General features: G+C 44.7%; 1 protein-coding gene across 1 annotated transcript; it reads left to right on the top strand.

Annotated features, from left to right (window-relative positions):
* The first annotated feature begins 284 nt into the window (after positions 1-284).
* On the top strand, positions 285-8,581 carry LOC124251216 (zinc finger protein 256-like). The gene is made up of 3 exons (XM_046683807.1): positions 285-533; positions 2,954-3,083; positions 4,399-8,581. Exons 1-3 carry the CDS (start codon positions 501-503, stop codon positions 6,384-6,386), a joined length of 2,151 nt encoding a protein of 716 aa, XP_046539763.1. The 5' UTR covers positions 285-500; the 3' UTR covers positions 6,387-8,581.
* Positions 8,582-14,096: the final 5,515 nt, after the last annotated feature.

Raw genomic sequence — 14,096 nt, 5'->3', positions numbered from 1 at the left:
GGCTGATCAGTTGCAGAAAGCAGTCCCCAGAAGTCCGCATACGGCCCCTTTAAGAAGAGGGGAGCCCTGTTAAGAGAAGCATCACTGCCCACGGCCACTCACAATGGACCAAGGCCTGTCCTCCTGGAACCTTATCTCCTCCTTGGATTGTTGGAACTACATTTCCCTGAATGCTCTACGACGACAGACGGCTCCCAGAGCCAATGAAGGCTCAGGACAAAAGGAGTTTCCGGTTGGACACCAGGGTGGCGAGTGGTCTTCCGGGGTCCTCTTCAGGGGCTGTATCTGCGGCTGGTGGTTGTTCTGTTCCGGCTTCGGAGCGCCGGGTCGGGGCTGAGGGGACGACGAGGAGGCGCGGGCGGAGGCGCCGTCCCCGCGGCCCAGGCGGCTCTGAGGCTCGGCGACGCCGCCCGGGGCCCCGCGCCAGGCCCGGGCCAGGGAGCGCCGCGCCCGGCGCCTCGTCTCCCGCCGCTCCCGGCCCCGCTCCGCCCCCGAGGCCGATGGCGGCGGCCGCGCGGAGGGAGCCGGCTCAGGTGAGCGCTCGGCTCCGGGCCGCCCCGCCCGCAGCGCAGCCCGAGCTCCAGCCCTCGGGCGGGCGCTGCTCCCGGGCCTGCAGCCCAGGCCCCGGGGCCGGGCCGGGGAGGCGCTCGTGGGGCCTGTGGCTGCGGTCGGGGACCGGGCTGCGGGCGAGGGTCCCGGGCGGAGGGGGCGGCGGCGCCGTTGTATCCGAGGGAACAGTGTGAGGAGGGGTCCCGCCTGGACCGGCAGGGGAGGGGCTGCTCCTTCAGTCCGAGGGCCCCGGAGCCGGGAGGGCTGTGCACAGAGAGGGACGCGGTCCCCGTCAGGGTTTCAGCACTTTCCCAAAGCCTGTTCACAGGAAGGACAGCGTGGAGGGAGGTGTTGAGGACAGTGGGGCACTGGGAGGTGGAATCTTTGTTCAGGGTCCCACAGCTGGTAAGGGGTGACACTGAGGCCCAGAGAACACAAGGCAGCCTGAGGTCACCTGGCCCCAGGACCAGGGAAGGGTACAGGGAGGCCTGAGCCCATCACCCCCCTGCGGCTCCCGTTCCTCCCAGGCCTGGTCCTCCTCACAGCTTCCCTTGACTGCGGTAGTTCCTATGGAACCCACACAGGGACGTGGAGGGTGTCCCAGTGTCTCACTGGCCGGAACCTCCACCGCGATGTTCTCTGATTTGTGGTTTTCTAAGACTCTTAATGTTATTTTTCCAGTTCTTGAGTTTAGGGACCCTGGAGAAATCCCACACCCAGGGTCCCAAGTCCATTTCAGGCTTTATGTAGACATATTCCCATTACTGACAGCCAGTGTAAAGATGTTTGGAAAGTTAACCCAGGAGCTGGTACTAGAAGGTGCATATTCCTAGAGGTAAAACTGAATAAGGGCTGTGACTCTTGTTTGGGTACTTGGCTGATGGTGTTGAGCTTCATCAAGATAGGTAAGGGAGATCAGTGGCAGTGACAGTTTGTGGTATCAGACTGGATAGTTTGATAAGGTGGCTGAGGCTTCTAGGAGAAAAGTGGACATTAGATTAATGCAGAGGCAATTCATGTAAGATCACACGCAATCCAGAGCTGTTACATATTTACCACTCTGGACTCACCAAGATTTTGCGAGGACTTTGGTGGGGTCTGGGGTGTTTCATTCAGCCTGGTAGATAAGGTCAGGGGTAAATTTGGCCATCTGTGAGACTCACTTGCCCTGGGATGGGGGATTAATGGAGCTGGGCTTTGAATGAAGGTTAGGGGGACAGAGAAATTTGTATGTGCTGAGGCGACAGCAAGTGCATCAGAGAAGTAGCAGTGGACTCTGGGTATCTGAGATCTACACCTGGTTCTGTGTGTCTAAGTCTGAAGCAAGGAACAGAGCCACTCAGTGAGGCCTTCATAGCATGATTTGAGGTAACACTGCTGTTGGGAACCATGAGATGTCTGGTCCTATTGGGTCCTGTTTGAATTTGCTAAGTGTACTGTGGATGCTGTCTGCCAAGTTGTGGTATAAGTCCCAAACCCAGTATGATGTGCTTCTTTCACATTTGGCAAAACTCTGACATCCTGAAGTGGCCTGAATGTAAGTTCCCTCCCCACACTGCTCCTGTGCATAATGTCTCCCAGGCTCATGGCCCTTTTGACCAAGGGAACCTGGAGCAGTTCCTGCTTATCCCTTTGTAGCAGTTGTCAGTTCCCTACCAGCCTGTAAAGTTATTCAGACAAGCCAATCACATCCTCCTGTGGGAACCAGGGGGCATCCCACCTTCTCGATTCTATGAAGCTTGCATCCCGCAGCCCGTTTGTTCACTCTTCTCTGGAGTGCAGCTCCCATGTGGGCCTTTGTGGTGAGTGGTGTCCTGTTCTCAGAGGTGTGAATTTATGTGATTCATAAACTGCTGTTGGTCTCATGTGTCCAGTCTCAGGTGTCCTGTGATCGGCCACCACCATAACCCAAAGGTGGGTAGGAGGAAGTGATTGGTATACAGTACTAGTAACAAATGGGGAGGGTAGGGAGATACCCATGGTGTGGGGCAGTGGGGTGGTGGTGACCATGGTCGTGTCTGTGGGATACAGAGATAGAGGGATGTGCAGTCTAAAGAATGATGTGTACTTGGAGAGGGGCACATCTGAGGGTTCCAGGGCCCTGCATTGATAATTAGAAGACAGTGACCATACCAGGGGAATTTCTTGTCTGGAGGGGCTGGATCCCCGAATGCTAGGCCACAGCTTAGATATGTATTTGTCTACCTGCCTCTTGTTGCTGGTGGTTGGACTGAGTCAACAGTGGGACCATGAGGAGAGAATGACACCAGTGGTACCAGGGCCTGATTTACCCTCTTGAGTTGGAAGGCTTGAGAAATGAATGGTCATAGAGTAGACGTGTAGGGAGATGGATTGTGGGTCTTCAGAATTGGACTCTTTGTGATTTTATCTGTCATCATCTTAGCAGGGCTGTGTGACCTTTGAAGATGTGGCCATATATTTTTCCTTGAAAGAATGGGGTCTCCTTGATGAGGCTCAGAGACGCCTGTACCGTGATGTGATGCTGGAGAACTTGGCACTTATAACCTCTCTGGGTAAGTCCCTCACACCTTTCGCCATGCCCTGAAGTAGTCTCTACCCTTTCTTTTTCCCCAGAGATAGCTCTGTCCTCTTCACTCAGGACCATGAGCACTGCTTCCTTCCCCTGTTCCCTGGGTAAGTGCTGTGGTTGGTAGGACTGAGGTGTGTTCACTGCCCTCTCCTCTTCTTGAGCAGGCCCCATACCTGCTTCCCTTTAGCCTCCCATGGAAGGATCCAGGGTCAGGAGTCTTGCATTCAGCCTAATGTATCCCAACTCACTTACCCTCTTCCTGGCTGGGTGGCACTGTCCAGATCCATGGCATCTATGCTCTAGGTCTACTTCCTTCCTATAAATGACATTTCCAACACTGCCTGCTGCAGGTAATAATTCCCTGATATGAACCATGGGCTGTTGTTGCAAGACCCCCATCCCGAGTTCTCTGTAGCATATTTAGTTTCTTTTTTTCTGGGCTGTGATGTGCCAAGTTGTTTTGGGTTGGCACCGGCTGCTCAGATGTTATTTTCTTTCCTTGGTATTTGTGTCCTCCCAGTCCCATATTTTTGCTCGGCTTGGGAGTTGAGTGGAGAGTCCTTGGTTGTCCATAGGTTGGATATGAATCCCGAGTCAGCAAAATGGGCTCAGAGGGAACCTGACCCTGAACAGTAACATGCTGGGGGAGGGCATGGTGTCAGTCCCGTGCTCAAATGATACCAGAAACCTGTTCTGGTTGGCTGGTATTTTGGTGCTAATGCCAGTGGCCACATTCTATTTCTGCTTCATTTTTGGCATTGTTGCTTGTCAGTTCTTCACTGTGTCATTTCTACTCTTCATCTGTCCTGTGGCTCATCCTCATATCTCTGGAGTCCCTATCTCACCCATTTTTCTTGCTGCTCATCTGCAGTGGTCTCCAGCATTGGCCTGTATTTTGTATTATGAGATGTGTGCTCATTCTTAAAACTCCCTGACCAACAGCTGCTCTGCTGCAGTTTTATTTTCTTGGGCTTGGAGATACCTATCTACATTGCCCTCACACCACTAGTAGACAAGGTCCTGCTGACAGTTGTTTGCAGAGAAATGAGGTGTACACCCTACCTCTCTTTGTGACACACCACATGGTTGTGTCCTTTGCCTCACGCAGCCTCCCCCATCCTGTGTTCTTTATGGCCCAGTACTGCTAAAGAGCACTGTGTTCAACCTGAACCCAACTCCCTGTTCCTATAAACAATCCCATAGACTGGTTCCTGGGTTTTTCAGACAAATAGTTATGTATGGGCTGCCCCCCTCCCATCAAGGTCAACGTGGTCTTTACCAATTTTTCTCTCTCTCAGGTTGTTGTCATGAAGCAGAGAACAAGGAGGCTCCTTTTGAGCAGAGTGTTTCTGTACAAAGAGTGTCACAGGTCAGGACTCCCAAAGCAGATCTGCCTCCCAAGAAGGTGCACCCCTGTGAAATGTGTGGCCTGATATTGAGAGACATTTTACACTTGGTTGAGCACCAGGAAACACATGAGAAGCAGAAACTGCACAGGTGTGGGGCATGTGGGGTACAGTTGTATGTCAGCACAAATGTTTGTCAGCATGAGAAGCAGTGCACTGGGGAGAAACCCTTCAGAAGGCGTGTCAACAGAGCCTCATTTGTGAAGAACTGCAAATGCAATGTGTCAGGGAAGCCATTTATCTTCAGGGTAGTTGGGAAGAACTTCTTGGCTAGCTCTGAATTTCTTCAGCAACAGACTACTGCCATCAGGGAGAGGTCAAACAGTGAAACCGAGAGCAGAGTGGCCTTTCCGAGGGGAAAAACTAATAACTGGGGAGAATGCACGAACACCTTCAGCTGCAAACACACACTTGTTCAGCATCAGAGATTCCTCACTAGGGAAAGATGTTTTATGTGGAATGAATGTGGGAAGTTTTTTAGCAGAAGCTATAGCCTCAGTCAACCTCAGAGAGTGTATACTGGAGAAAGAATTTTTGACTCTGAAGAATGTGGAATATTACTTAAAAAGTCTCACCTTGTTGAACACCAGAAAAGTAACATCAGAGATAGGCCTTATGAGTGTACAGAGTGTGGGAAATCATTTACCCGAAGCTCCAACCTCATTACACATTGGAGAGTTCACACTGGAGAAAGACCTTATGATTGTGAAGAATGTGGGAAATCCTTTAGCCGGAAATCCAACCTTATTGTTCACCATAGAGTTCACACCAGAGAAAGACCATATGAATGTACGGAATGTGGGAAATCCTTTGTCCAAAGCTCTACGCTTCTTCAACATTGGAGAATTCATACTGGAGAAAGGCCTTATGATTGCAGTGAATGTGGGAAATCTTTTACCCGATTCTTTGCACTCCATCAACATCAGAGGGTTCACACTGGATCAAGACCTTATGAGTGCATTGAATGTGGAAAATCTTTTGCTGAAAACTCCAGACTCATCAAACACAGGAGAGTTCACACTGGAGAAAGGCCTTATGAGTGCAGTGAATGTGACAAAGCATTTTGCCAAAGTTCTTCACTTCTTCGACATCAGAGAGTTCACACTGGAGAAAGGCCTTATGAGTGTGGGGAGTGTGGGAAATCCTTTGGGCAAAAGACAACCCTCATTCAGCATTGGAGTGTTCACAGTACGGAAAGACCTTATAAATGTGGGGAATGTGGGAAATCCTTTAGGCGAAAGTCTGAGCTCATTCAACACTGGAGAGTTCACAGTGGAGAAAGGCCATATGAGTGTGGGGAATGTAGGAAATCATTTAGCCAAAAGTCCAATCTCACTATGCACCGGATAGTTCACACCAGAGAAAGGCCGTATAAATGTAATGAATGTGGGAAATCATTTAGCCAAAACTCGACGTTCCAAAAACATCAAAGAATTCACACTGGAGAAAGGCCTTATGAGTGCAGTGAGTGTGGGAAAACTTTTAGCCAAAGCTCTGCCCTCTGTCAACATCAGAGACTTCACACTGGATCAAAGCCTTATGAGTGTATTGAATGTGGGAAATCCTTTGTTGAAAACTCCAGACTTATTAAACATAAGAGAGTTCACACTGGAGAAAGGCCTTACGTGTGCAGTGAATGTGGGAAGTCCTTTGCAGACAACTCCAACTTCATTGTACACAGGCGAATTCACACTGGAGAAAGGCCTTATGAATGCAGCCAATGTGGGAAAGCATTTGGCCAAAGTTCTTCACTCCTTCAACATGAGAGAGTTCACTCTGGAGAAAGGCCATATAAGTGCAGTGAATGTGGAAGATGCTTTGCCAAAAACTCCAGTGTCATTAAACACAAGGAGCATTCACACTGCAGAAAGTCCTTATAACGTAGCAAATGTTGAAAATCCTTTACGTAAAACACCCATCTCATAAAACATCATAATGCTCACAGTGAATAACGGCCTTATGGATATGGTGCATGTGGAAAATCCTTTAGCTGAAACTCTAGCCTCATTGCATACACACTGGAGGGTTCACACTAGGGGAAGGCTTAGGAGTACAATGAATGTGAGAAACCCTTCAGTCTAATCTCATTGGATACCACAAAGTTCACATCAGGAAAATGATAAGGTGCAGGAAATGTGTTGTTTCTTCTTAAGTATAATGACACTGGGAAGATCCCTTATGAGGGTGCTGTCTATGTCTTATTAAACTTTGTGATCCTGATAAATCATGGAAATTCCTGTTATGTGGGAGCTGCCTTGCACCTTTAATTTGCCAAGGGTCCTTACCAGGTTTATGTCACTGCCAGTTCTATAGCAAAAGCCATCTAAGCTCTATCACTTTTCAGGTGCTCATGGTGTGCATCGTTGACCCTCCCCAGTGTGTCCAGGGAAGCAAACTCTGTTCTTACGTTTGCAGGAGGCATTTGTAAGAAAGCTGAATCTTTATTCCTTTCTGTAATTACTTTCACTGATGAGTTACGTGACTGAGCTGACCAGTTTTTGGCCCAGAGGACTCTGCTGGTGACTTAAAAACATAGACTGCCTTTTCCAGGGATATTGTTGATCCCATGTGACTCTGATGGAATTTCCTGCCCTTCAAGTTTCCAGCCCAGGAGCAGCCTGCCTCCCATTGCTCTTTGTGTGAAAATGAAGGCCTTATTGTTTAAGCCACCATTCATCTGGGGGTTCTAGTTAGTGTATGTGGTGGTTTGAAAATAGCTGTGTTCTGCTAATGTGAGGGATTGAACAGCTTTGATTGGGATCCCAATCTTTCTGTGTCTCAGAGGGACAGTATGATGGCAGAATGTGCTTTCCTCTCCAGTTTTGCCCGAGTTTGCCTTGCTGCCCAAGACCTCCAAGAAAAGAGTGCAGGGATTTGTGGACCTAATTGTAGCATGGATGCCGTGGTATTTTGTGGTTCAGAGGTCAGTCTGTGGAGGGTCAGCTGAGATAACCTTTGGTGCTTGTGAGAGCAACATGAAATTGTTCTGTTCACAGGGGATGTTGCATTGTGCTCAGTGCTGCTGAGGGCAGTCTGTTCCCAGGTCCTGCAGCAGAGCCATGTGCTCTGATGTCATGAATTCCCCAGAGTGGCATCACAGGTTATAGGATTGTGTGGGCAGGGGAATCATACTTATTACAGAAACACTGGATTTGTATGGAGGGGAAGAGACTGCTCCAAACTGGTTGGGATTTGCCACTTTTAAAGGGGCACCTAGAAGGTTCCAGTCATTATGGCTGTGAAGGATGAGCGGGCTCAAATTCTCATGACCTGGAGAAGTGAGTATTTTGTGTAGCTGAGGTCATGGTGAGAGGAAAACATGTAAATACTTTGTGGATTCCTGTAGCCTCTCTGGGCTATTCACCTTAAGGCTATTGCTGTGGAGGAAATTGAGACGAGAGAGGCCAGCTCTGTGGCCTTTGTGCCCCAGCCTGCATTCCTGTTGAATCTGGTGGAAATGACCTCACGGGTCTCCAGTATTTGCCAGCACTGTGGCAAGGCATCCCTCCCATGGTGTGAGGAAGGAGATGGTGGGGTCAATAGAGGTTTATCAGACTGGCTTTCCAAAATTGTAGGAGATCCAGATTTTCATGTTGAACTGTATTTTTAGTTCTCTAATAAGATATAAATGATTTGCAATAAGCTGCTTATATTTAACCTGTACTGTTTGATAAGTTTTGACATTCATGTAAACCCATAAAACCATTTAATCATGATGATGAAGGTCTCCAGCTCTTATTTACCTCGGGCCCTTTACTAATGTCTGTCTCTCTCTTCTGTCTACCTTCCAGGTAACCATTGATGTATTTTGTTTTACAATTAGTTTGTCTTTTCCAGAATTCTATATGATTCTCCTCATAAAGGGTTACTCTTTTTTTTTTCCCTGAGTAGCCTCGTGTGACTTCTTCATTTTGAGATTCATCAATGATGCTTATATGAGTATGAGTAGTTCCTTCTTTTTATATTGTGGGAAGTATGATGTTCTGTGGATGTACCACTGTTTATTTATTCTTCCGTTTGCATATTTGAATTGTTTCCAGTTTTTGACTGTTGGAAATAAAACCACTGAGATGTGTGAAACCAGTTCTTTGTGTACATGTTTCATTGATCTTGTGTTAATTTCTTGGAGTGCAATGCCTGAGTCACAGGGTAGGTGAGTAGATACCCTTTTTTTTGAGGAAGATTAGCCCTGAGTTAACTGCTGCCAATCCTCCTCTTTTTGCTGAGGAAGGCTGGCCCTGAGCTGACATCCGTGCCCATCTTCCTCTACTTTATGTGTGGGATGCCTACCACAGCATGGCATGCCAAGAAGTGCCATGTCCACACCTGAGATCCAAACTGGCGAACCCTGGGCTGCTGAAGCGGAACATGGGCACTTAACCGCTGCACCACTGGGCCGGGCCCAGATACCTTTTTAGGAAATGCCAAACTGTGACCTCACGTGGTCATCCCCTTTTGTCGTCCTGCCAGCAGTGAATGAGACTTCCAGTTCTTCCGTTTCCTTGCCAATGGTGGGTATGGTTGGTTTGAAAAATTGTGAGCCTTTTAATCAGTGTGTAACCATATCACACTGTGGTTTTAGTTGCGTTTCCTGGCGTTTCCTAATGTTGAACGTTTTTTCATTTGTCACTTGTATCTTTTCTTTGGTAAAATGTCTGTTCATATATATATTGGTTGTTTTTTAAAATGAATTTTGGCTATTCCCCTTTTCTCTCACAAAGAAGGAGTAAGTGAAACAACGAAGTTTAACCATCTTTCATTCCTTCTTTAGCGATGTGACTTCTTTGCTGTAAGGAGTGGTTGTTTTTGAATTTGAGACTATTTCCTGAATGTTTTTTGTGCTGTACACAATGCAGTGGCCACATAAAAGTATATACTTTTAAATTTAATTGGCTTTATGAATACATTTTTGATCGCTTTCTTAAATCTAGATATTCAACAGTAGCATATATCAAGCCATGATTTGTAGTGTTTTCTAATTTCCCTGGTATAAATGCTCCCACCTTGGCCAGTTTAAAACTGCCCGCGTGATGTCATTGCACATGGAGTTGGAATAGTTACCGGTAGCACACCATTATATTTTATTCTGTCATATAGTAGCTGCAAACAAATAATGTGTAATGATAAGGAAGGGGGTGTAAGCAAAACTTCCTTCCTGCCTTTTTAAATTAATCTCTCTCAGCATATAAAATTACAGACATGATGACATATTTATATACAGAAATAGAAAATATTGTGTTATGAAACCATAGGAACCCTTCCCAAATTTCCCATCATTTACCATATCATTACCATTCTTGTTTCATCAATCCTTGTGTACATTGGTTTACTCATAATTCCAGACATCATGGCATTTAAATCATAACCTCTTTAGAATATATTTTTGAGTGGCCGGCTGGGTGGCGCAGCAATTAAGTTGGCAAGTTCCGCTTCTTGGTGTCCCGGGGTTCACCGGTTCGGATCCCTGGTGCGGACATGGCACTGCTTGGCAAAAGCCATGCTGTGGTAGGCGTCCCACATATAAAGTGGAGGAAGATGGGCATAGACCTTAGCTTAGGGCCAGTCTTCCTCAGCAAAAAGAGGAGGATTGGCAGTAGTTAGCTCAGGGCTAGTCTTCCTCAAAAAAAAAAAAAAAATGTGTTTTTGAAATGGAAAGTCTAGTTAATAACTCCAATAACTGTTACGCAAAATATTTTAAAATACGGTAATTATGCTATCAATGGGCAATTTTCTCAGCTGAAAAATATGTTTGCTTCTTAAATCAAATTAATCGCATGCAGAATTCTAAGTGTACCCTTATGGCTTTCAGTAGGTATGTCTCATAGCTCTCTTAACTTACAGGTTTTAGTTACCATTTTTATTCTTTTGATTTATTTGTTGAAGTTGTAAGGCATTTGTACATTAGAATTTGACACATTCTAGAGTTGGCTTATTGAATCTGATACTGTGTAACTGCTCATGCTTCCCTCATAAGCCTGTGCACTAGGTATTCAGGAGATGAGAATTGAGGTTTGTTCCTCCATACAGGTGTGTGATTGTGACTGCTGAGGTGAAAACACCCAGAAGATCCCAGCCCAGATCCTCTCCAGTAAGATAAATATTTGAGACAAAAAAACCACATTATTAAATAAACAAGCTAAAATTTGATGTGCATCACAGGCAATCTGCTACTAAATTTTGAGGACAGAACATATCTCCCCCTGTATGTATCTAAGCAGTTACTACACATTACATACATGTGTTCAAGATAAACAATAACTAGTGCTTAAGAAAGAACTTGACAGCACTGTCACTCAGCGTCTAAATTGGAGCAAGGTGAGCAGAGTTAGGCTCTTACCCTCACACAGGGCCTGGGAGATGGCAGAGCTATCTTTATTTGCTATATTTGCATTTCAAGAAATGGCTCTCAGTATGTTTGCATTTTTAAGAGATGGTTCCCAGGTTCTTTCAAAAGACTTTCCTGAGTCGTAAAGCTGCAGGGAAAAAAAGGCCATGCTGACAAGAGGCCTGTGTAGTCTTCTAGGTTTCAAAGATAAACACTCAGACTAGGGAGGAGAAGGAAATCTGTTTCTCTGTTTTCAAATGGTAGAATTAAATGTATTTTTCATTTGTATTTGTTGTTACAAATAATTTGTATGTGACACACTTGGAAACAAAATATGCTTCTGCTCTGCTGCCACGCATTGGCACAACCTGGAAGCAAACATTTCGAGTATCAGGTGTGTTTGGAATGCCACGATGACACTCCGGCCCAGTAGAAGGGGGAAAGTCCCTTTCACAACGGAGAAGAAATTCAGAGTTCCTCATGATTTGAAGGCGACGCCGATAGGGGACCTCAAGCAGGATTCTCAGAGGTCCTTCAGAAGTACGTGAACTTTGGAAGCATTCGGCTGACCCAGGAGCTGCAGACAAGCAAATGACAATGGATAGTGGATGGGGTCTGCCCAAGACATTCAAGCAAGGCCCCTATCTAATTGTTTTGTTTTTTACCTGCTTGCTTGAAATCATTCTTCTTTTCATAATGACCCTTTTACTGGTTTCTTCCCTCTTATTGTGTTGGGTCAGAATATACACATTCTAATGCAATTATTGGATTTTCCCAAACAGTGGCTGTGATATTCAGTTTTACTGAATATCATCCATCACCAGGGCTCCATGATAAAAATATCCGAGCAGGGGCCAGCCCAGTGGTGTAGTGGTTAAGTTTGTGCACTCCACTTTGGTGACCCAGGGTTAGCAGATCTGGATCCCAGGAGCAGACCTACACACTGCTCATCAGGTCATGTTGTGGCGGTGTCCCATATACAATATAGAGGAAGACTGGCATAGAGGTTAGCTCAGGGCAAATCTTCCTCTCCACAAGGAAAAAAAAAAAAACGGGCAATTCTGGTTTCTTCATATGAGGCCATAGAGGATTGCAGCCAATGGCATTCCACTCACACCTTCCTGGACAATTGGCATCAACCAATCTACCTGACTGCTTGTGTCACTCTCTCACAGAAAAAGAACCAATTTTTTCAGCCTTTTGATTAGATCCTTGGTGATTCCAAATTTGAATTCATCAACTTTCCAGGGCAATGAGTCAAATGCTACCCAGAAGAGACTAATAGAAATCCAAATATGTAACCCAGCTAAAGTAAGCCTTTGTTTCTGAAGACATCATGAGCAACTCCTTTGTTCTCATATGTGTATTTGCCCTTACAAGATAATTCTTTTGGGATTAGGAGGACACAGGCCTCATGCGTCTCATACACATTGGGAATTGTATTCTGAGACTTGTCTGTGCAAGGGATCCTAATTCTATAAATCACTGAAGTTGGAAATTTCTGACTTAGATGCGTGCTCCAAATTGATGCCATTTTTTAAAATTATTATTTGGCACACAACCAGGGAGAACTACTGACTCATTGTTTATTTGGATGATTTGAGCAGTGTTCCCATCAGTGGAAGTCATACAAATAGAAACGAATGTAAGAAAGCTATCACTAACTTTTTGGTTTGTTACTAGCTTTTTTTTTTTAAAGATTTTATTTTTCCTTTTTCTCCCCAAAGCCCCCCAGTACATAGTTGTATATTTTTAGTTGTGGGTCCTTCTAGTTGTGGCATGTGGAATGCCACCCCAGCATGGCCTGATGAGCGGTGCCATGTCTGCGCCCAGAATCCGAACCGGCAAAACCCTAGGCTGCCGAAGCAGAGCGTGTGAACTTAACCACTTGGCCATGGGGCTGGCCCCTAGTTAGAATTCTTAACTCCTAGAAACCTTAATTTCTAGTGAAAATTAATAAGTAATCAGTTGTGAACTGTCTGTTACACCAGCATTCTTTAGATTGGCAAATTTATGAATACGTTTCATAACGTCTAGAAGCAACACTTTTTTATAGTGTAATCTTTCAGTGTGGCACAGGGTATGTTTACTAACAGACCCAAATATCTTTAGTTTCTTTGTAAAAAGATGCCAAAAGTAGACAAACTCATATTCAGTGACTGATGTTTTCAGTATTTTATCTTATATGGAAATGATCTAAATATTCAATGGATTTCCATCATCTAGATTAGCCTAACTCTAGGGTATAAGTTACCAAAGACATTTGGGTAACTAGTTTTAAGTAGACATACCATAAAACATAATTATTGTTGAAAAGTTCACTGAAGAATTTTCATTAAAATTTTTTTTTTTTTTTAATTTTAAACCACTGGCCTGGTGGTGTAGTGGTTAAGTTTGCGCACTCCACTTTGGCAGCCTGGGATTTGCTGGTTCAGATCCCAGTCATGGACCTATGCACTGCTTATCAAGTTGTGGTGTGGTAGATATCCCACATGTAAAATAGAGGAAGATGGGCCCAGATGTTGGCTCAGGGCTAATCTTCCTCAAACAAAACAACATCAAAAAAAATCCCCTTTCATTCCACTTCCATTTATTAAATTCACTTATTCTTAACAATTATGTTTAGATTACTCACAAAAATTTCATGAGACATTAGACAAAGTCAGCCATAATCCCAAGCTGTTTTTCTTGCTGAGAAATTTTATAATAGAGATAACATGAATTTACTTGACTAGTAAACCCAGGTAGAATAAAAGTTGCATGTCTACATTATATTTAATGTGATAACTCTGAAGGCATACCTATTTTAATTAACTCAACAAATGTAAACTACTTTTTATTTACCAAAGATTATCTCAGATCATGTGAACTTGAAAAACATTGGGTTAATTTCTATATATCTAAGAGTCTAGAAACACTTCTTTTATATGATACTTATTTTAAAAGAATAATAGAACTCTTTTATAAATTAATTTTGGGAATACCATCCAGAGGTAGAAAAATATCACACATTTACAATATACGTATATAGACACACATGACCATACTGATGCAGAGACCTCATAGCGTTTGTTCTAAACTTTTAGCCATGAGTCAGGTACAATAATACAAAACTCACTAGCTTATAAAGAACGGCGGCATCCAAATTGTGTTTCTGGCATATGGAATAAGTTAAGATTACTTAGGTTGCTAAAGCTTTTTTTTTTTTTAACTAATATTTGTGAAGAATACACTTAAGATATTTTCATTTGCCCAATTTCCAAAA

This window comes from Equus quagga, chromosome 13, assembly GCF_021613505.1.
Source record: "Equus quagga isolate Etosha38 chromosome 13, UCLA_HA_Equagga_1.0, whole genome shotgun sequence".
In the NCBI taxonomy this organism is placed as follows: Eukaryota; Metazoa; Chordata; class Mammalia; order Perissodactyla; family Equidae; genus Equus; species Equus quagga.
The sequence above is the reverse complement of the archived record's forward strand: the minus strand, read 5'-3'. Positions and strand labels throughout refer to the sequence as shown.